This window comes from Apteryx mantelli, chromosome 4 (assembly GCF_036417845.1).
Source record: "Apteryx mantelli isolate bAptMan1 chromosome 4, bAptMan1.hap1, whole genome shotgun sequence".
NCBI classification, from domain to species: domain Eukaryota; kingdom Metazoa; phylum Chordata; class Aves; order Apterygiformes; family Apterygidae; genus Apteryx; species Apteryx mantelli.
Genome location: NC_089981.1, coordinates 62362078 through 62384780, shown reverse-complemented (window position 1 = coordinate 62384780; position 22703 = coordinate 62362078). Strand labels below are relative to the sequence as shown.

General features: G+C 36.9%; 1 protein-coding gene across 1 annotated transcript in view; it reads left to right on the top strand.

Moving 5' to 3' along the window:
- Positions 1-22703, top strand: part of SLC25A21 (solute carrier family 25 member 21) — a 265493-nt gene that overhangs the window by 211198 nt on the left and 31592 nt on the right. Inside the window, exon 4 of the mRNA XM_067296757.1 lies at positions 21450-21516. Within this exon, the coding sequence (XP_067152858.1) occupies positions 21450-21516 (67 nt within the window). The remainder of the gene's footprint in view (positions 1-21449; positions 21517-22703) is intronic.

Sequence of the window (22703 nt, the reverse complement as noted above, 5' to 3'; positions counted from 1 at the left end):
ATATATCATTGCAACGGTGGTCTAACAAGCATTTCTACAAATTATAGGAATTGTCAAAATTTCAGTTCTGATAAAATTACATAGACACTAAGTGAAATATTTGAGCTGATCATCATCTTTTATATTTTTCATAATCATTTCTTTTTAAAAATTTGCAATTCTTTTCATTTATGAAAGGTCTTGTTTTTAATCTTAGAGTTTTCATTGTCATAGAAAATATTGCAGATGAAACATGGGGATGCCCAATAGCATTCCAGCTAACCTTGGATGTCTACATTTCCTATCTTAAGTGATGCATGACCAAAGCTTCTGCTTCTCTGATTCATCTGAGACCACTTTATAAACACCTGTGAATAGAAAATCTCTCACAGGAAAAAGTTAATTATAAAGCACTTAGATAAGTATATGTGTAACTATAACAAAAATATCTAAATGACACTGGCTGCCCCATCAGCTGGAAAACAGCTGAACTAAGAATTCTGTTAGCCGTCAGGGTTTGCTACTGACTTTGTAATGTGTGATAATCATTTCAATAAAAAGAAAGTAAATTAAGCACCTATTTTCTGTTTAACACAATGTTGAAAGCATCCTTAAAAGCGTGGGGCAAAATCTGCTTGCTCTTAGTAGAGCCAGCTGTAAAGCTTGCTTAGCAGCCTACCAAAGATCATCTTACATAGAGGACACTTACATGATAAAGCTGACCAAACGGCACAGGGTGAAAGGATGCGTGGCTGGCGCATCACTATGCATGCAAGGATATTGCTAAAAAGTCCTACCAGGGTAGATCTTGGGACAAAGGGCAATATGTTGCAAGCTAGAGTAGGCACAAGGCCCCAGGATTTGGAAACTGCAAATGGAAGAGCTACTGTGAAGCTACAGTATGATTGTTTATGAATAAAGCTACTTATAAACCCAGTCCTGCTCAGATACATTTTACCTAAACCAGAAAGTCTGCACCAATAATTATAGTGTCATGAAAACTCATGCACTGCTCTGTGAACAAACTATAAGCTATTTTTCCAAATTGTGATTATTCTCCTTTTTATCTAAAAAATCAAAATTAACCAATTTAAACTATTCTTTCTAGACCATACCAGAAAATTTGGGTTTGATACTGATGATGCAAATAACATCTTTTCCTGGATATAGCTTTTTTATCACCTAAGTCTGAAACTCTCATTGTAAGAAAGCACACTCAGTTGCCAGCTGGAGACACCTGGTAGGCTCAGTCCACTTCGAGGCGTTTCCAGACCGTGCTTAAAACATATCCATATGTTTGGGCTCCTCATGTAATAAAGTGGTGTCTGCTATCTTGTTTGTAAAAAATAATAGCCTGTGAAAGATATTTTCCTTTATACAATGGCTTAAAGAACTTGCCCAGGAACTGGAGATTCTTGCTCCTTCTGTACCCACAGGAACCCAGACCCTTAGATCCCACTTCCTAGAGAGTGGTCTAATCATCACATTACTCTTCTGGTAGTAATAGAAGAGAGAGAACAGAGATGGGAACACTCATTTTCCATTTCTATTGTGACTTTGTGTGCAATAGGCTTCAAGATGTATCAGTCCAGAGAGAAGATTCGTAACCAGAGCACGGCCTGTGACTCTGTGATAATGTATCTGGAAAGAGAAGTTACGGGTTCTAATTCTTTTCCTAAACTCTTTAAACAATGAGATTAAAAAGAAAAAAAAAAAGCCTTGCAGAAGTGGGAGAGAGGAATTGAACCTGACTTTCCGGTTAAAGGAGGTAACCAATCGCTCCTACCATTTTCCCTGCAGAATAATGGGTGTTTGTCTTCTTGACTGTAAGAGATGTAGGTGTGTACTTTTAAGGGATGACTGTGAAGCATGAGTCATAAATGAAAGAAAGTCCTCCCCACTAGGCCACCTACACAGCAAAAAGAGCTAGGATATTGTTTTCTGTAGTTGCAGTCAAGTGACTGCTCTGCAGAATGAATCTGAGTCCTGCAGTACAGTGTGCTATGAGGTTTCTCATTAGTAGTGCCATCTCTATTCATGAAACCCAGTTGTCTTCTGCCTGTGCAAAACAGCTCCCTGTTAGCTTGAGTCAATGGAGTTTCATCTACTGTTTGTCACCCAGCATAGCAACACATCAAGTGCCTGGGGTTACACCACCAGCATTTACAGCATCTTCAATTAGACGTTTAGTCTTCACTTCCCTCTCTAACATTACCAATGCCCCCCAGGAAGCTGGTCACTAGAGAAGCTCAAGCATGCAACTAAGCGTGTCACTACCCAAAACTGTATAGAGCAGAAGTTGCAATGGGAAAGCAAGCAGGACATCTTGTCACAGGCCTTGTGCTTTGAGAGGCTAGGGCATGTTATGCTATGATGTACTGTGATATTAAGAGTTTCAACTTTGGGCCCAGGTTTCCTGTAAAAGAAGAATGAAACTTCTGAAGTTTGTAGATGGTGAATCACAGTACAGTGTGTTAAGTGTGTAAGTAAGTGCTGAATTTTGGGGTCTTGTCGGGGATGCCCCAGAGTAGTAGGACTCAAGAGAGGGGAGTGCTGGAAGCAGGACTGCAGGAGCTGGAGATGGGGACTGCTACATTGATGGGAGCATTTGCAGCCCCTGAAGAGGAATTTCCGTTTTTTCTGGGGAAAAAAACACACTATAAAAGCAGATCTGCACTGCAGGGGTAGCACTGTCTGTAGAAGTAAATAGCAGTGCCTCTTGCCAAGTTTTTATAGACATTGTTGCTGAGGCAGGGCAGCAGCATCTCTTTTGCTTATTTTGCTAGCATATACATGCATCCTGGCATGGTTTTAAAAGGATACTTATGGGGCTTTAATTCTCCTACTAGCATCACTTGGGGCAGTCCTGGCTCTCGTGCTGCACAACAGGCCCATTCCACTGCTGCACAGCCTGACCTGAGCTCGTCAGGGCTGCGTCTGCCGCTGCACCTTCACCAAGATCCACAATAGGTATCACCAGAACGGTCACCTAATGTTTGCTTGTTCTGAGATAGAGAAACAGTCACTACCTCAGACTTTATTGAAATGAGGCTCAGAGGCATCTGTTTTGGAAGTCTTTAGACACTGAGTAGTAAATTGGAACAAAAGAAAGCTTTTCTAGTTAATTTCTGTTTCCTGTTTTTTCATGTTTGACCTGACTCATGGAGAACAATTAAATTTAAAACAGCCAGTTATGATGAATGCAATCTAGTGGTAACTGCTTTTTGGAACTGTTTTGTCTTTCTTTTACTTACTGATATTTATGTTAGTATTTTATTATTGGAAAAAAGGACTTCAGACATGCCTGATAAGAATGTGATCATTAGTGTTTTGAGTAATCTCAGGAAAATCATTCAATTAATTGGGGAAAAAAAAGAGTATAAGGAACTTTGAACAATTCTTTAATTGATTATTTATGCATTTTTCACTGGAAGTTAGACCATAATCTTTTTTCAAAAATATTTTGTTCTGAGTTTTATTTATTTAGCTGTAGGATTTCCTTAGGCATCTAGATTTTGAACCAGATATTTTACTTAGACAGTGTATTGCCAGTGATAACTACAGGAGTTACTGAGGTATAACCAAAATTTTAAGACAAGACTACGGAAAAAAAGAGAGAGAGTGTGCAGGAGCAAGCGAGCTCATTGCTGATTCCTGTGGAAAGGGGGGTCATACACAAAAGGCAAATTCTCAGAGATGGTAATAAATGAATGCTGAGCATTCATCAGCTTCCCAGCTCGCAACAGAAGTATTTCAGCTAGAAGCCAATAAAATATTTTTAAAAATTTAGTTCCATTGTTAACCACACTAAAACACTATTTTTATTCATATTTTAATGTATCTCTTCCTTTAAAAATCAACTAATATTGTTCTTCATGATCTTGTACAGTAATGTCATGACATTCCCACAGTGACATTCCTCCCACTGGAGGAATGTATATTTTACTGTAAAGAGATCAACTGTTATTGCTTACAGAGTTATGAACTGTACGTTCTTGTGATTAGTCATTCTTAAAACAGGGTGCTCTGAACAGACACCAAAAGGATATCCAATAGATACAGCTTCTCATTTACAGTCCAAACATTCCTTTTGAAACCCCAGAAAAGAAAGATTCCTTTTAAAATTCCCAGTAGTTTAGGAGTAAATCACTGTAAATCTCACAGACTTCAACAGCTGGAATAGAAAGAGTCTCGAGGTCACACCTGAAACAGGGTTTTGGGGAGTAAAATATTGCATTACTAAATGAGTCACTAGGCCAGCTGTGTTTATGTATAATGAGCAATTAAAAGCTGGTGATCTTTCTCTTGATAACAATGGAGTATGCTGTACTCTGAGTTCACAAGTCACATGGAAAAAAATCCACTGTTTGGCCATTATCCAAAAATGACAAGGACAAGTACATGAGCAAGTGGTGATTTGTCTTGCTCAATCTGTGGAAGACTCCTGGTTTTTGAGTTCTGTTATTTACAAAGTAATAGAAATGTTGGGCAATAATCAAGCGTAGAGAGCTGGCTGTATTAATATAGCATTGATGGACTGGAAACCAGATGGTCTGTCAGATAATGAAGTATTATCTGGCAAGAGATTGTTCCTGAAAGCCAACATCCTCACCTATTTAGCAGTGTGGAATGTCGACATATCGGTTACCACATTCATGAGGTGGTATGTGTTCTACTTTAGAAGCCATCCCTAGAAGAGGCTTTTTAATTCAAAATTACAGCCTGATGAGAGGGTAAAAGTGCCATTATTATAACACAGCTGGATGAGTATAATATACAGCAAGATGTGAGCCGTATATTAAAAATCAAGTTAAAGAGGAAAACATAATAGGCTATATCCTGATTTCTGTCTAACCAAAACCATAGTTTCATGGACATTTTAAACTAGCACTGGCACCAGAAGAAACAAGCATATATGCTGTGTGCCATGCTCTCCTTTGTGTCAGGACAAGCATTTCTGCACCTGTATGGGGATCATGTACATTGGAAAACTGATTAGGCTAATTTTAACCTGGCCATTAAAAAAAAATCTAGTGGTCATACAGATGAGTTCCCCCTATCTGGCTCATCATACAGGCACACAAGTCATTTTGCTACCACAAAGAAAGGGATAATGTGAAGGCTGGAGAGACTGAATGCGAAAGGTGAGAGGAAGGATTACTTCCTCCTTGACAGTAGTGCTAGTTTATGCCAACTGTGAGCAAAAGCAGAGCTCAAGAATAGCCAGAGGTGTTGGAGGCAAATTTCTTAAATCCCTCTTGTTGCTGCTGCCACTTGGGAAGACACAGCAGAGAAATCAAGAGGCAAAGGCAGCTGGTGGGGGCAGTGCCCAGGGTTTGGAGATACTCCCTGGAGACCAAAATATCTCACTGTGGCTGTGATAAAATGGAGTGCAAAATGAAGAAAAAGAACATTGAATGGACAGAGTGATTTATTAAAGAGAAAACAACAGAGAATTAGTAAGACTATTGTCACTAAGACTGTGGTTTTCAACTTCAGCTTCATTCAACAAGCTATTTTCACTATCTTCATGATTACTCAATTGAAAACTAGCTGACCACATGATATTGGCTCTTTAATTCGTCTCCGTTCTAGACAGTTAATATTTTCATTCAACATTTTCTGTCATCACTACTAAGTAGTCATTTGCTCACCTGAAGGAGGAAAAGTGGTACATGTCACTATCGAATGGAGAGAAGATAGTGTATGATATAATTTGCCAAGATACATAATACATACTCTGAAGATGTCTGATAGCTACTGTTTATTAAGAGTAGAAAAATGTTGCCACCATAGTTACCATTATTCACTTACAACACCTAGAAAATAATTTGTTTAAGTAAACAGCTAAGAGGGCTTTACTTTCAAGCCTTCAGTACTATAACATCCAGTACTGATTATATAAATCACTTCTGGAAAAAAATCCATCCCACACAGCAAACCAGTTTACAGAATGGAGCTACAGACTGAAGTGGATTTGTGGTATCACCAGACCCAGCTACCTTGGTAGGGTGAATTTTCTGTCTGCCAGGCAGATAACAGAATTCAGAATTTCACTGTTGTGAAATTAATATTCTCACATGCTTTAAATACATTTGCTGAAATGTTATCAGTTAAAGTCTTTTTTTCTCAAGCTTAGTTTGGGAATGCTTCAAAGTCCATCATTATCTCTAGAACTGAATTTATAATTGACCCAGGCACTTAATATTTTTGAATCAAAAAGGGAACAATAATTAAGAGCAGGAAGAGTTTCAGTTAAATAAAAACAAAGAAGCCACATACTAAATATATAAATTTAAATAAGCATTTAAAGTTGGTATTGTGTTTTCTTCCTGGTGAACATTTAATGAAGTTGGTATGATTCAATTGACACAAAGATTGGTGGGGCAGTAAATGAAAACAGATTATTGTTGTATAATTACACCCAATTACATGGTCACCATCCAACTAAATGCATTTTAATATAGCAAGTAATTCATGGGGGAATCAAAATTCAGATTATACTTGTTATATCAACAATGCAGAGGACTTTGTCTTTAGAAGCAATAACACAGAAAGAATTAGTAGTTAAAGATAATTGCATCAACATGAGCTCGTAGGACTATACTATAGCAATAAGTGTCATGTAGACCTAAAGCATATAAAAAGAAAAATGCTATGTGCAACTAAGGGATAGTAAGGAAGTACAGAATTTTGCCTCTGTACATAATTTTGGTAAGACTACTGATAAAATATTGTGTTAAATCAACACTTTAAGGAAAATATAGAGATACTGAAGAAATTTGAGAGTGCCACAAAACTGTCTTGGGAGGAAAATAAGCCTTGTGTTATAATATTCAAGGGATTAAGTTTTTTCTGTTTGTGAAAGAGAAGATCGAGAAGTGATTTGATTGCTATGTATAGACATATCTTTTACCTACAGAAAAAGTTTTCTGGCACCTGTGAGATCATGGGTTTTCAACCTTGCTCACCACAAACAGTACCTGGAATCTGTAGGTAAGCAGATTCAGCCTTCAGTTTTCTCTGAATGTAGGAAAACACTGGAACAATCAGCTGGAGGGTTTCTGTTTGAGGGCTTTTGCTGGGGGGCTATTACTTGAGTCTTTAAAATATTATTTAATGTAGTTTCTAGATGAAAGCTTGTATTATTCAAGTGATGGGTTGGATGGTCCCAAAGGGATTCCCTTTTGGGTTTGTAATCTGGTCTCCTAACTCATCCTCATTTTTTTATTAAGTTTGGAGGAGAACAGGAAATCTTGCACTGTCCTAAACCTACCCATAACGCTTGCAGGTTTCCATTACAATAATGACTCTTCTTACATCATGCTTCAGAACTTCAGCAAGTCACTGTCAGGGATCAAGAGGGATTATTTTTTCTTAATGCACAATTGACTAGATGTATGATCGAGAGGGGTTTTCTTCTTCCTTTTAAGCAAGATTGGATACAGCTGAAGCTGTGATGACATGGATTAGTCCTCCAAGGTGAAAAGGAAATCCTTTTTTTTTTTTTTTCAGGATGGTTTGTTTTTGGAGGCTCAGAATCTTAGTTATTTACAGTTTTGGGGTAAGGAAGGAATTTCTCCCCCAGTCTGGGAGGGACTATCATAAATTTCCTGTTCCTGGCATCTTTTCTGGTTCTTTCTGTCAGTTCTCTGCATTGTGCGCAACCTGCTGCTCAGATTCCTTGCCTTCAAGATTAACATTGTTTAATCTGTATGAGAACAAATATAACAAAATGAAAGGTCTTTTTTTGCCTGTAGAACATCCGTTCAGTCAGCCCTGAACAGAATTTCAAACCATAAATGCTCCAGATGTTACTCATCCATCATGGATTTGACATTCTTTTGCTCTCTTCCTCTCATCTCCATGTATATTTCTTTCTTCCAGGAGAAGACTTCCACTCTTCCCAGCTGCCTTGCACTTCCTTTTTTGCATTCCCCCCTGCACTCTTCAGTGATGTGGTGTACAGGGCAGTCTTGCTAACAATTGTATCAGCACAAATGAGTGTGGAAAACTGGCACAGAGATGGAAATGAGCATCTGAGGAAAACTGCGTTAGGAAGGTGTGGGCATTTCTTAAACCCTGATGAAAAAAAACTGATGAGGAAAACTTACCTTATAACAAGGCGTTATTAAATGCAGTTATTAAATATATTTTAAGTCTTTTTGACCCTATCTCCTATCACGGATCCTCCATCCTATGCCCTTCAAGCTGCACTATCCATATATACAGGTTGTCCAGTTCTTCACTCCTCTTGCTTATTATTGGCCCATGTCATCTTACACTTCTGAATGATCCTTTCAGGGTGTTGCACTTTTTTTTCCTAAAATGAATTTCAAAGCTCCTTCTGAGGCTGAAAAAATTCTGTAGCCTGACTCAATGTAACCCCAGCATAAGCCTTATTGCCTTTAGTACCTTTACTATAACAACCTCTGTATATTTTCATCCAACTTCTTGTCTGACATCAACCAAAGTAGGTGGCTAGTAGTTGCTCACATATCCCTTATTTCTATTAGCATTACTTCATAATCATCGTGACCATGGTGCAGGCGTTTTTTAGGACTGAACGTCTTTTAGACTCTTTCAATTCAAATACCATGCACATGGAGATTTGTTTGTCAAACAAGTCATATTATTGTTAATGTCAGATGTCTCCTCAGCTAGCTTCGAGCAGGAAATTGTCTGCACCCAGCAGTGTCAAAATCTTCTTCATATACTGATAAACCAATTTAGCAAAAGAGTATTTCTCATGAATTCTTAAGAATTTAGGGTTTAATTCAGATTAGGATTTAGACTGAGATACAGAGGAGTTCTTACTCTGTCAGGTGATTCAGTTTGCCAATCTGAGCACATGCATACAAGAACTGCTGAGTGACTCAGCAAATAACAGAACAAATTTACTTTACTTTTCTCATGGCTTAGTCAGTGACGTGTTATGCTACCGTAAAGAAACCTGGTGCTAGAATTTTTTTTTTTTTTTTTTTTTTGTAAAGCAAAGTTTTGGATCAAGTCCAGACAATTGTAACATACTGATTTAATCTTAACTAATTGGCACAAATACTTCAGAATCTGTGGAATAAGAGACTATTTCTTCTGGGCTATTCATTGTCGCAGCCTTTCTTCATAACAAGTAAAAATTTTATTCTGTGATTTTAAAACAAATAACCAAAACTTAGATTATGCTCTAACACCATTAAAAGCATTTTAACACAAAAGTTGATTGCATAGAAATGACAGATGTGTGATAATGCTCCACTTTCTTAATCTTTATTATTACCTTTTAAGATAGAATTAATGATTACCATGTCTGGTCCTTTGTTGAGAGACTTTGTTGCTAAATTCCTCCTCTTATTCTTTTCAACTGCTATAGCCTAGGCTTTATTTGGCAGTTCTTAAAATTTTCAGTGACATCATATTGCATCAGTCCATCACTTGCAAGAAAATGTTTGTAAATTCTGTGTGTACTTCTGTAAATATGAAGACTGTGGCACTCTTAAAGACTGATGAAAATAAAATGTTAGCAATTAGAATGTGTACATTTTTACTCAGTTTGGGCATATTTCACAGCAGATTAAAAAAAAATCACCAAAAGATCATCTATTACCTGTGGGTGATTTCCTGGACACTGAAATGTGAAAGATCCAAGAACATTCTGAAACTCTAACAGTTCTGTAGGTGTGGAACTGTGCGCAGCTACAGATGTTTCCACTGCTGCAGAATTCACTAAAACTGCCAGGGAATTTGGCCCAGATGTGCTATAGAATTACAATGACCCTGGTAATAGTGAAACTTTAAGCAGCAAACACCAGATGTTCAGTAAAATGGTTAAAACTGAGATCCAAAGCATTTTTTTACCACATCATCACAAACAAGTATGGAGTGAAAAAGCTGAAAATCTCAAGTAATACTTCATTATTCATCATCTCTAAGCAGATTTTATGTGCTTGACTTGTTGTGATGTAGTACCATTTAAGTATAACGTCTTGTAGGACACCTGCATTCCCAGAGGCTTAAATAATTTTGAGAAATGAATTAATTAGATAGCCTATACATTAAACTTAATATGAGGTTGTATTTTTCTCCTTACCTCCTTCTCTACTTATTTTGTTTGAAAAGTAACAGTGGCTGTGTGTGGTGTGCTGCCTTATGATAGCTTGCCCACAGACAGGATAAATGAGTTGCTGTTACTGCCAGTTAATGTAGTTCTGCTTTAGCTCAAATGGTAGCGACTCGAGCTGCAGTACCAGGGCTCTATAGGCTGCTATGTTCCGTGTCTCTATGTGTAGTAAATGCATCTTTTCTACAAAGTACAGGTACTGATTACATCGTGAAGCACTGCTTTGTACTTTGTGGTTTCTCAGGGATCCACGTGTAGGGCAGATCCCAGAGACATTGCATTTTTCTTTCCACTCTCTGTTGATTATTTATGATTTTTTATATCCTCAGGTGAAAGCTTTATATGTTCATTATCAGAATGTACATTTATCCATTTTTCCGATTTCTCTAAAACCAAAATTTATTTCTGTTACAAATTCTGAATCAAAATGTACAATGTTATTCATGGAAGCCTGGTTATATTTGTTAGTGGTGTTATATCCATCTGGGGGAATACACGTATGTCAGTATTCAGAAGTTAAATTCATTGAAGCATTTTTGCTTAATGCTTGACTGTAGCAGTAGTCTACTCTTCTTTATGTTTTGTGTCTGAATAACTAATGGTACCAAATTTTTTTTACTTAGAACTGGGATCAGACTTTCTGTAAAAACTGAAGAAAAAAAGGAAGAAAGGTCCACGGGTACACAAAACTGCAGGGATCTTGGATGCTTAGAGAAACAGCAATGAACATGCACTCTTTCAAAAGGAAGGGAGTAGTTATGTACTCTAAGCTTGCTTAAACCGTCTTTGCAAAAGACCTGTTATAAACTGTTAAAATAAAAAGGACTACTTTGACTTCAGTAGGATTTGAATCAGTTAAGAAGAGTCTAGATCGCTGTTACTGTGTTACTTAGGTTCACACAAGAAGGAATATTTTTGCTTACTAAAAAATAAATTCTTTTCAGGAAGAAAACCTCATCATAAACCAGCCAGTGCATCATGGCAGATAGAAAGTTAATTTAAACTGCTTCTTTCAGAATTATTGCTGATTAAGAACTGTGATTTCTCTCATTTCTTAGTCACACAGCTATTTAGCTAGTTTTTGGCTGATGTCAGATGATGTTCTGTGAATTTTCGTAACCCAAAAGGAGAACACAGGGTTGTTGTCAATACTGCTGAGTTTCACCCTTTTTACTGTGTTGCCTGTTCTCCATGGTTTCAGTACAAAATCATAAATCATGCAGTTCCTTCTTGTGCTGCAGACAGGTATTTTATTAAAGCTCACTGACACTTGTGGGCTTTTCAGCAATGTTAACTTACAGTAAAACATAACCAGAAGAATCTACCATGTTGTGTATCAATATTGATACTATTTGATGTATTTGCACAGAAATTACCTCAGGATCCTCAGAACTCAAACTACTTTAACATCTGTTCCTTCCAAATCAGCTACAATTACAAGAGAAACCATTGCATTTTGAGGTCTGTGCCCACCCTTGGCTTGCAAATCTGCTTACAGACTTTCTTGGCATTTGCACCAGTTTCACCAGGCACAGATTTCCAATGAAACTGCGGTTATGACTGCTTGTTTACCCCAATTAAAACAATATAAATGTGTTTTCATGTCCTCTAGTTTACTGTCTGTAGAGAAGGTTTTCACATGGCTCTGAATCAACTCTGTAGAATACCAGGTAATCATTTAGTCATACCTAGTGAAGTGCTGTTTATATTGACTTTGTAATGGTCTCAGATGTTGGTGAACAAGGAAGTAGTGTGGTTACAAATTGCAGTTACACTTATAGACTGTGAGATCATGGCAAATCATACTGCTGCAAAAGTGGAATGCTAATCTCCTGCTAATCTAGCTGAGCTCTAAATGCACGGAGTTGATTACTAAGCAAGCTTAATGAGATGTTTGTGAACTACGCAAGAAAGAAGATTGTCCTGCAAATTCAGAGAAAATTAGATATCCAAAGGGAAAAGCAAATTTAATCCAAAATTATTTTCTTTTGAGATATTGTTGGTTAAAAATATATTATTATTTTAAGTTATAAAATGCAGAAAGAAGGATTGACTAAAAAAAACCCATGATATGTGCTGCAGATAGCTTGTGTTGCATTTACTTGGACTGCTACATGAAATATTTTGTCCATTTGTAAGGTAAAATACTGTGCATACTTTTAAAAGTGATTTGGGAGAGAGGGCTGGCTTGTTTTGTTTATTCAATGCCAAGGTGGCAAAATTTCTTTTCTACAGAAGAATTCGAGTTAAGAAGGTGCCGGATCAGAAAAGAAAAAGAAAACATTTCAAAAGAGATGTTCAAGTAAAACCTGCTGAGGCAGGTTTGCTGCTCAAAGAACACATTGCAAGTTTAAAAAAAAAAAAATTCAGTAGAAACTGCCACATCACTGAGACACAGACTCCATTACTTTCTAAAGAAAAAGCATGTCAAGTTTCTTTACAGATGTCTCTGTAGATAAAGAGACTATTGGCAGGTGGGGCGCATGCTACAGAAAACAAGGGTAGATCACTAAATAAGAAATGACAACAATAATAATTAGGGCAGCAACTTCTACATGATTCTTCCCTTCATAAATTTGTCTTGCCTGTAGATGTGATGTCGAAAGGAATTTAATGTATCTCCTCCACAATCTTGTAGTTGTTTTTTATCAGTAACTAGACTGATGGATATCACTAGTCTAAAACCTTACCATTACATAATCCCTTTCTAACAGCTTAACACAAAACTGTGGTTGGAATTTTTTGGTAAACTTTTGGTAAGTCTTCCTCATTTCTCAGTCACCTAAAGCTACCTTGTCTGTCCTTTTCTCTTTGAGAAACTCAGGGTGAAGGTTAGTCACATCTCCAGACAAAGTAAGAACATGACATTGTGGGTGCTTTATCTTATAGAATAAGATATATATCTTAAAAAATTCATCTTCATCTTATAAATTGTGTGAGATGGATGGGGGGAATGTCATCATAGTGTGAGAGGTACAGGAGTGGAATCAGCTTGGAAGCATTTCTGCTTATTGCTTGAAAAGTGAGCTTTCATGGTTAAAATGTATTGCAATAAAAAGTGAAAGTAAGTTTGTTTCTATTATCTGTCAACTCTGTTCTTAGATTGAAATAACATTGAGGAAAATGTAGTAATCCATTTGGCATTTTTAGGTTTTTGTGTGTGAGGTATCCTTTTGGACAGTGTTCCAGTATCCAGGGCAGTCAGTGTCTCCAGTGTTTTCTTAAACCAGACTAGAGTGAGCTGACGAGAGCAAAGGATTAGAGTTTGGTTTCACGCCCGTGCCCTCTCTGTATCAAACCAGTGCTACCTGATGGGACTGTGGAGGTGAAGGAAAGGATCTGTGACACTGTGCCTGTATCTAGGACTATCAGTAAGAACTTTCTGTTTTATCAAGGAATGATTCTTCTTGGTCCTGAATTCATAAAATTGTCTCTAATAACTTTCTTAACTAAAATATGTTAATGATTTTCCTTATAATGATTAACTCTTTCTGAGTGAGCAGAGGCTCAAAATAGAATCCAGTTTCACTGACACACATATTCACTGACAGACATATTTTGTCTATCTTTAGACGGGTAGTTTCCATTAGAGTGAATTTCTTCACGCATCTGTATAGTAATACCTTTCACTCCCATGATATAACTATGTACCACAACTGTCTGCCAGATGGAAATTCAAGTGCCAGTGTGTGTGCATATTCATGGTGCCTCTCACTGCCTAAGTAGTGCTACAAATTTTGCAACACTTTGATCTCTGTGCATATAAGACTGTCGCTCTGTACTGGTGCAACTATCAACAATATTACTGTTACAAAATCATGAATCTTTTATGATTTCCTGCTAGAGGTACCATAAAGGGAGTAAGAAAAATACCCCAAAGGTCAAGATACTAAAAGATGGAATCAAATTAATTATTATGTGCATGTTAGTTTGTATATATTTAATTATATCCTTTTCCTTTTAACACTAAAAAGTACTGCCTTGAGATTATTTTGAGAAACAGGAAAAATACATAGGTTTTTTACTTTGTTAAAAACACTATAAAACCACTACTAGCCTAATTTTATTTTAGACTTCAGAAGTTCTATATGTTTATGAATCCTAATAATTGCAGGCAAAATTTTGCACTTGCACTTATAGTTGCCCCCAGTTCAGTTTATTTAAATATCTACATCACTGATTGCATCCGTAGATTAAAAACATCTAAGTAACCTAAATTACACGCACAAATAATTGCAGGTGTAAAACTCAGACAAACACAAAATGATCTCTCTAAAAGATGGTCTTCTAGATCTCATTGGAAGTTGTTCACTGTATCATGAACTGAGAATACTCTTGGGAGAGTTACTAATCTGTATAATGACACTGAAAGCCTCTTGAATTTCTTATGTAGCCAGCAGATGGGAAAGAATACATGTAGTCATATAATTCCCAAGGGATTACACATGGAGATATTAAAGAGTGTAACTTATTCCAATGAAGGCTAACATTAACTTGTAATCAAAAATTTCCTTCCTGAGCCACATTTTTCTGATGAGATTAAAACAGCTTAATGTTGTATTTTTATTAAGTCACTATTGTTCTGAGTAGAATACACTCCCAGGGCAAGTATAGAAATTGTACAAATCTCATGATTTTACCTTTAATTGATCACAGCATCAGAGTTTAACACAGACAAATGCTGTCAGTCTTTTCCAGAAAATATATCTAGTTATCCTCTCTATGCATTTTTTATGTCAGAAACAGATTTCTAAATGCATAAACACAAAAGTCTATTTTTTCTTTGGTAGCAAAACTAAAAATGAATCATTTTCTTGCATTCTTTAACTTCAATAGACCTAGGTGTGGTACTGCTTTTAAACAGTGACTGCTTCCTGTCGTACCAGTTACGGCAGTACTGTTAGCAAAAGGAAAAAAAAAACACCTTAAGTTCTCTTCTAGTGTTTGAACAACTACAACTCCTGCTGAACAAATGAAGCATTCTGCCAGTTCTGACAGTCCAAAATGCCATGAAGAATTTTTCTGTTTCAGAAGCTCTAGGCAAAGCTGTTTTGGCATGTCTGTCACTTATTCGTACTGCAAACAAAGGGGCAGTTGGAGGGAAGTCTTGGAGAGCAAAATGCTGCTGGTTGCAAGAAATGGGACGTGTAGACCCATTCTATAGCCTAGCTAGTGATTACACCCAGACAATTCTGTAAAAGCCGAGTCCAGCTGCCAGTGACAATAACGCTTCCTTTTGCATTGATTTCAACAGGAATTACATCAAACAGAACAGCTTAAGGGCTCTCAGACGCGTGGGCAAAACTGATATTTCCTTCATTGGCACTGGGGGCCAGACTACTAGAAATGTGTTAAGAAAGAGCAGAGAAAAGTGGTACCAACCCTGGAGAGTGAGCTTTGCTCTTCTGCTACAGAGGGGTGGCAGTCGCGGAAGCAGGCACAGATTGTTGCCGCTGGTAGGGTCTGTTTCTTCACCACTGGCAGTTGCCATCATCCCGTATAGCCTGACTGCTCCCTTGGCAGCAGCAGTCAGTGCAGCCTCACAGGCCCTGGCACTTGCAAAGCAAGTAGCACGGGTGTGAGCACTGTGCTCTCCCCAACGAAACATAGGCTGCAGCAGCCACCGGCTTTGCCAGTGCTGAGGGCTGCTCCAGCATCAGGCCACCTATTGTGAGATCTTCTGCTGGGGGTGGCCAGTAAATGGTCACCCCCGGCGCAGCCTGCAGGCGTGCCATGGCATGGATGCCTGTCCTGTGGGGGCCTGAAATGTTTCTGACAGCCATATGACAATCACTTCATTAATTTAGCACCTTTTTAATCTCAGCTCTTCTAGTTATTTGTTCTATCTGAAATAGATTTCACTATCCAAATTTAAACAAATCCAAATAAATTTAATATATATGAATCTGTTACTCAAACAATACATGGTAACAATGTACCACTTAATTTATAATCATCTTTCTTTGAAACAAAAAGCCTGAACAAGATATTTCTTTTTTATGCACCAAGAACTGTTTAGGCTCTGTTGTGCATTACAACACATGGCTCAGACTTCACCTTCTTAGAATTTTATTTAGGTACTTGAGTGTAGCAAAACCCAGAAAGCATATGAGAAATATATAGTGTAAGAGAGGGCTAGACCCTCATTAGAATAATGAGAAATGTTAACAAATATTTTGCTATCATAGACAAAAGAAAGGAAGGGAAAGGTTTCATCTTTCCCTCTCTTGAGGAATTTATTTTTAGGTGTGTCCTATAACTCATTTAAATTCAGAGTGCAGGCTAGAAAGCCAAAAATTAACAAGGATTTTGAGCAAGAGATTGAGAGGTGATTAAAAGTCATGAAAGAAAGACTCGTTTCTCAGTAAGAATAACACAGTCACATGGATGATGGATCATAACAACTTCATAATCTGACCCACATGCAGTAAATACAATGGTGACTGTCATTCTGAATAAGTGATGTAGATTGATGCTGATTATTAATCCATTTCTTGGCCAGTCTAATAATTTCTGAGCCAGCTCCTCCTCTGCTTAGTATTTTTCGGAACTACTTTAGGAGTGCCTTTCACTGACAGTGTTCTCCTTTATAACCAGTCAATTTTCATATGCGTTGTTACCTTAATTTATTTGGGGAGTTTCTTTCATTAGTTGATCTGCTTCTTGTATTGTCATAGCTGGCCCCTTGGCCCCTTGGCATATAGTATAACATCAGCATTGCTGTAGCCACATGATAACACATAATTCTGGATTACATTTACTTGTTGTGAAAAAATTACATTTTTCCTTAATTCTCGTATTGGGAATTTAATTTCTTCGATATTTCTGACCAGGTCAAGATAAAGAATACTTCTCATTAGTAACATATATTAAAGCAATATTGCCCTGTCTTCAATAGTTTTTACTTTCTATTAGTAATAAATTCACAACATGCTACAAGCCATGAAATAAGAAGATACTTTTCTCCTGGTAAAAATAAAACTTTAAGCAAATTTTATTACATTTAGAAATGTTTCCTTCCTTCCTTTGAATAACACCCACCCTTCTGCCAAATATGTCTTCAAAATTCCTTCCATTTGTTGAAATAAATTTTTTTGTAAAATTAGAAAGTTACACATTACGTTTAATTTAACTGACATAGTCATGAAACCTAGGTTTTTTATTTAGATTTGGGATAATGCAGTGGTACTGAAAGCAGAATTGGACGTAAGAGGTATTTTGTTTCAATTATAAAACAATGTGGGTAAGAGACTTGGATTTGACATCACTAGAAGAAAGGGGATATTGCGTTCATGCCTTCAATCAACTTTATTAGATCCTTAAAGGGAAAATTATGTGAAAAACAGAGGAAGAAAACAACAAACTAAGCAAGATCCCAATTTCAGTATAATTTGGAGAAAATAACTGATTTGGATTGGTCATCTTGCCAGGGTGAATGACTCAAGGCTTCCAGACAAGAAATGGAAACCAGAAGGACAGTGAAAGTCTGAAAGAAGGACAAATTGAGATGATATGATTGACTGTAATGTTTCAAAATCTACTATTCCAAAGATGAGTTTGGGCTGTTGCCCAGAATACAATTGGATGGTGATGTTCATTTAGACCCTTAATGCTGAAACAAAATAAAATGTAGTTCTGTTTCTGTTAGAGATTTACCTGTTAATTCTTTCCAATGTTTCTAGATGGGAATATGATATCACATCATCTCCTATCACATGCTGCAGTGATTGCTGCCGCTGTTCCATAATTTTGCTGAATTTCTGATGAAGACCTAAATCCAGGTGGTAATATCTTTCAAATGTGAGATGTCATCACCACTCATTAGTTGGCTTTGAAAAATTTTACATAGCATGTGCAAGTAGGCTAACACAGTGTTACTAACCAAGGGAAAAAGAGAAGAAAGTATACAATCTTTGTGTGTGGCTGACATGGCCATTAATGTTTTTGTTATTATCATGCTAGTTCTTTTTTTAATAAATAAATAACTCATTCTGCAAAGATTTCAAAGAATTATATCTTTAATGGGCAAGATTTATAAAGCATTATTTGGAAAAAAATGAGGGCAGCTGCTTGACCTCCATCTCAGACACAGAAGTTTCTGAAAGAGACTATGCTTTATGCAAAAATTTAGCCAGCTACAATAACCATATTGATGATGAGATGTGATTGTCTTCTAATTCCTCCTTTTTCTTGTTTCTTTCATCTCACTAATTATATTGTTTAATTTCTATTTCAAGTGGAATGGAAAAAAAACAAAACCACATTTCATAATTCAATACTGAGCTAGTTCTTACTATGTTTACTGAATTATATATTGCACGTATATATAGGTATATACTCAAAGTTTTCATGTGTTTTTAGATTTCTAAATTTACTGTTCCATAGGGATAGATCTTAACCCCTTCCTGTATGTTTTTCATGATGAAATTTGCCCCCACAAAAGAAAGAAGGCATAAAGCAGTGAAACTCAGTTATAGATCACTTAAAATTTTAGGGATTCCTACAGCCACAGATAAAGTTGCTGAGCTTTGCAGATTCTCCTGGTTCACAGTAGAGATTCCTCCAGGAAAACCTTCAGTGTTAGCCTTACAGCTGCAATAAGCAAATCAACTTGACATGGCATGCACAGTGATTCAGGAGCAGTGGATAATTGTTTTTCATATTTTTAGTTCACGTTTCTCCAAGATTTTCAAACAAACCACAACCTGGCCTGCTGATCATCTGTATAGCTGGTATTTCAACACCTAAGTGTGATATAATGGTGGATTCCTTTCCAGAAATGATTGTCTGCCTCCCAAGATTGCTGAGATGGTAGATCTGTCTTTTGAATTCCTAGTATATCTTTCCCCTCCACATTTTCACTGGACAGTTTTCCCTGAGATCCTCAGGGACCACAGGTACGCTACAGGATTTATATATTCAGTAGCTGTATACATTTTGATATACATAAAGCTGCGCTGGAAAAACAACCTGTACTGCTATGTAAGGCTAGGTAAAGCTACTGTGTGCTTTTAGAACAGAGTTGTTGCTTTACACTGCCCATTTCTCTGCTCATGCATCTCTTAATAATGAGAAAATCTGGACCAAGGTTAGGTCTCACTTTTCTGTAGCCAGAGCTACACCTGTGAGTAGAGCAGTGGAGCACTTTCCATCTTCCAATTCCAATTATGCTGGAGCACTAGAAATCCTAAACAGGATGCCTGTTGTAGATATGCTTACAATATTTTAGACTGAGCTGAAAAGAAGAATGTGTTTATAGGGATCTGTGTTCTTGTAGTTTATCCTACTTTAACATCAATTTCAGTTTGAACTCAGGTTAGACTGCATGAATCACATGCTTTAAGCTATTTAACATTTCAATAGCTTGCTGAATCTGCAAGAATATACTCTGAATATGTGTAAACCTTTAAAGATTAAGATTGAATCCAGTATATATATAGCTATATATATATTTAAGTTCCTGAAGTGAGACTTAGGGGAAATTTAAGCATCTCACTCCTAAACTGAATTCCTGAAATCTTTTACTGCAAAGACTTTTGAGTATTTTGACATGAAACCATCCTTGTATAAAATGCCCAAAGTTCCCTTTTATGATGGACTAGAATCCATAACTTGGCCACTCCACAGGAAGCATAAGCAATATACCTGCTCTGGAACATCTTACAAAGCCTAAAATATTTTATTTACGAAGGAGCAGCTTCAGAAGAGGGCTTCAGAGAGGCATCAGAAGAAGGGGGGGAAAGATGGTATAGCAGTTGTGGTACTTTACAGTGGGGGGGAGTGTGAATTTAATTGTTTTCCTTTGATGCGCTCAGGATAACCATGGGAGTCTCCGTTGATGACTTTTCCACATTTTGCAGAAGCATTCCAAGTAATAGGCCATTTTATAAAGGTGAATCACCATCTTCCAGCATTTTAAAGACAAGATAAAAATGTTTTGCTTCAGAAAGTGATTCTTCTGTAGTTGTCTTCTTGCAGTCGTGAAAGAAGTGTATAAGTTCTGAAGATGGATAAGTTGTAAGATATAACCTTGCCTTGCTGATTGTACAGATGTCATTCTGACCTTTCCCTGTGCACTAGGTAATGTGGAGGCCGAGCACACAGGAACTATGTCTGCTCTTACCTGACCTGGTGATCTTGAGAACTGCCTGATACTTAAAGCATTCCCAAGAGTCAGCTTCATGCATCCTCATTGGCCTTGTAAGCAGAGTTCAGGCTGTCTGCAAATACCATGTATCCTTGTGGCAAGCGATATTGATGTTCTGTTGTGTTTGTCATCAGCCATTTTCTGTTACACATTAGCCATGTGATATTGTCAGGATGGCAGATGGGATCAATAGGACACAGAGTGCTCTGGCATTCTTTCCTGTACCAGAAAGTATGCTCTTAAATGTGCTGGAAAGCACAGAGGATACCTTACATCTTCCTTTTTGGAGTATCCCCTGGGTCACCCTAGTGAAGGTTGTGGGTGCGCTTTGATGTGTTTTCTGCCAGCTGACCTCCACCTTGACCCTGAAGCCTCTCTGCTCTGCAGTGTTTGATAGAGTCACAGTTCTGGGCTCCTCTCTGGGAGGGCAGGCATGTAAAATCTAGATGATGCAATGCTGAACACTGCAGCGAGTTGGTTTTGGTCTCCTGTCCTAATTCCAAAGACAGCAGCTATTGTAAACTTCTTAGCCAGGCCCCTTAATGGGGCCAGACACCAAGACGAGGGCAGAGACCTGTATGAGTACAGTAACTAGATATTGCCCAAATGTTTTTTCCAAGATGAAATAGGTGTATTCTGTTACATCTCTGTGAATAGCTAACTTGTGCTTAAAAGTTGTCAAATAAAGATCCGTTCATATAGTTCAAGGTACATTTAGAAACAGACTTTAAAAGACACCTTAACCTAACCTCTGAAGATGAGTATGCAGGTTTTTTGTATGCAACTTGGTGAAGTCACTTTTTTTTCCAAGTCTGTATTTTGTGATCTTACTTTTTAATAGCATCATATCATCATTACTATGGCAAGAAAATGAATACAATGAAATAATGCTTCGCCTTCATTGTCAGAACTGTTCTTCTTCATTTAAATACAATTTTCTGTCTATTCAGGATAAAAGGATTGAATTTTTACTTATTCATTGCTGATTTTTGATTGTCATCTCACCAGCACATAATAGAATTGGTAGCCTGTTACTTACCTAACAAATAAGCAACGAGGTTGTCGCTATTAACTAGAAGGGTTCATCTGTATGCTTGAAAACACTGAAAGGTTATTTGCTTTATTCAAAAGTGAAAACAGAATTGCCAGTTTGGTAATGCTCCTTTGTTTATCCATACAAAAGTAATTTGTTTGTTTCTTCAATAGGTTGCTTGGCTTCTACAAAGGAATATTCCCTCCTATCTTGGCTGAGACACCCAAAAGAGCAGTGAAGGTAAAAAAACATACTTACTCCTTTAAAAAAAAAGAGTAGGGACAATGGCAGCTGTAAAACATTTATTTCTCCCCCACTGATTGACATCAGAATCTTAGACTCATTTAGCATAATCTTCTAATTCTTAATAGAAGAAAACTTTCTTGTTGATGGCTCAATAAAAACCGTGCTTGATAAGAAGGGTAGGATGATGTTCTTAAATGCTAGGCTATTTTTGACCTGTATATATAATGTTACTGAAAAACAAATTACAATTGGTTTATATAATCAATAGTTAATAAAATACTAGGTCATATTTTAGCCTCATAATTACCTCCTTTTTTGACATTTTGCTTTATTGTAAACACTTAGCATTTTGTAAAAGAACTAGTACTAAGAATAGCTTAATAAATGAACACATTCATTAAAGAAGTGATTCCTAGTTAACATTTATTCAGTAACTTGGAGTAATATACCTGTAGATTTTAAGTGCTGCCCAGAGTTTTTGTGTATTCCAAAAAGCACTCTTTTCTATATTCTCATTTTTACTAAAATTGAATATATAATGGCTACAATTCTCTTTCATGCAAAGAACATTTTATACATTCCAGCCTTCTTGCACTTGAAATGGATGCTAGTCTATCAAAGTGTATTCATTCATTGTCAAATGTTGCTCTGATTTTCTTATTTTATTATCCTTTACATTGATTTGTAGAGCATTACTTTAGTAACACTCCTAAGCAATATACATCAAGATACAATATTATTTCTAGGTTTCTTCAGTTATGCTATGCAACTTTTTAAGGTCATAACCTAGTAATTAAGAGCCTCATCTTACAATTCAAAATCTGTCAGAGCATCCATTGTGCTATCAGCAAAAGTTTCTTTGTCGTTTACCTCAGAACTCTGGAGTTTTCCACAGTTATACTGAATATGTCTAAAAACAGTTTTGGTACAGAAGCTGATGTCTTGATTTTCCTTTTCTTTCTTTTTCTTTCTAAAAAGGCTGCATATGATTCTGCTCCTTAGTCTGCAATTAATCATTCACTTTCCGATTCCTTTATGGAGGGATAGTATTTGCATAAAGTGACAGGATGTAACTTTGTAATATAATCCTAAAGGAGTTCTGGTAATGTCATCTTTTTGTTTGCATTGTCATTTTTGGATGCAAATGACCTATGCCACCTATCTCAAAATTATTTAATATA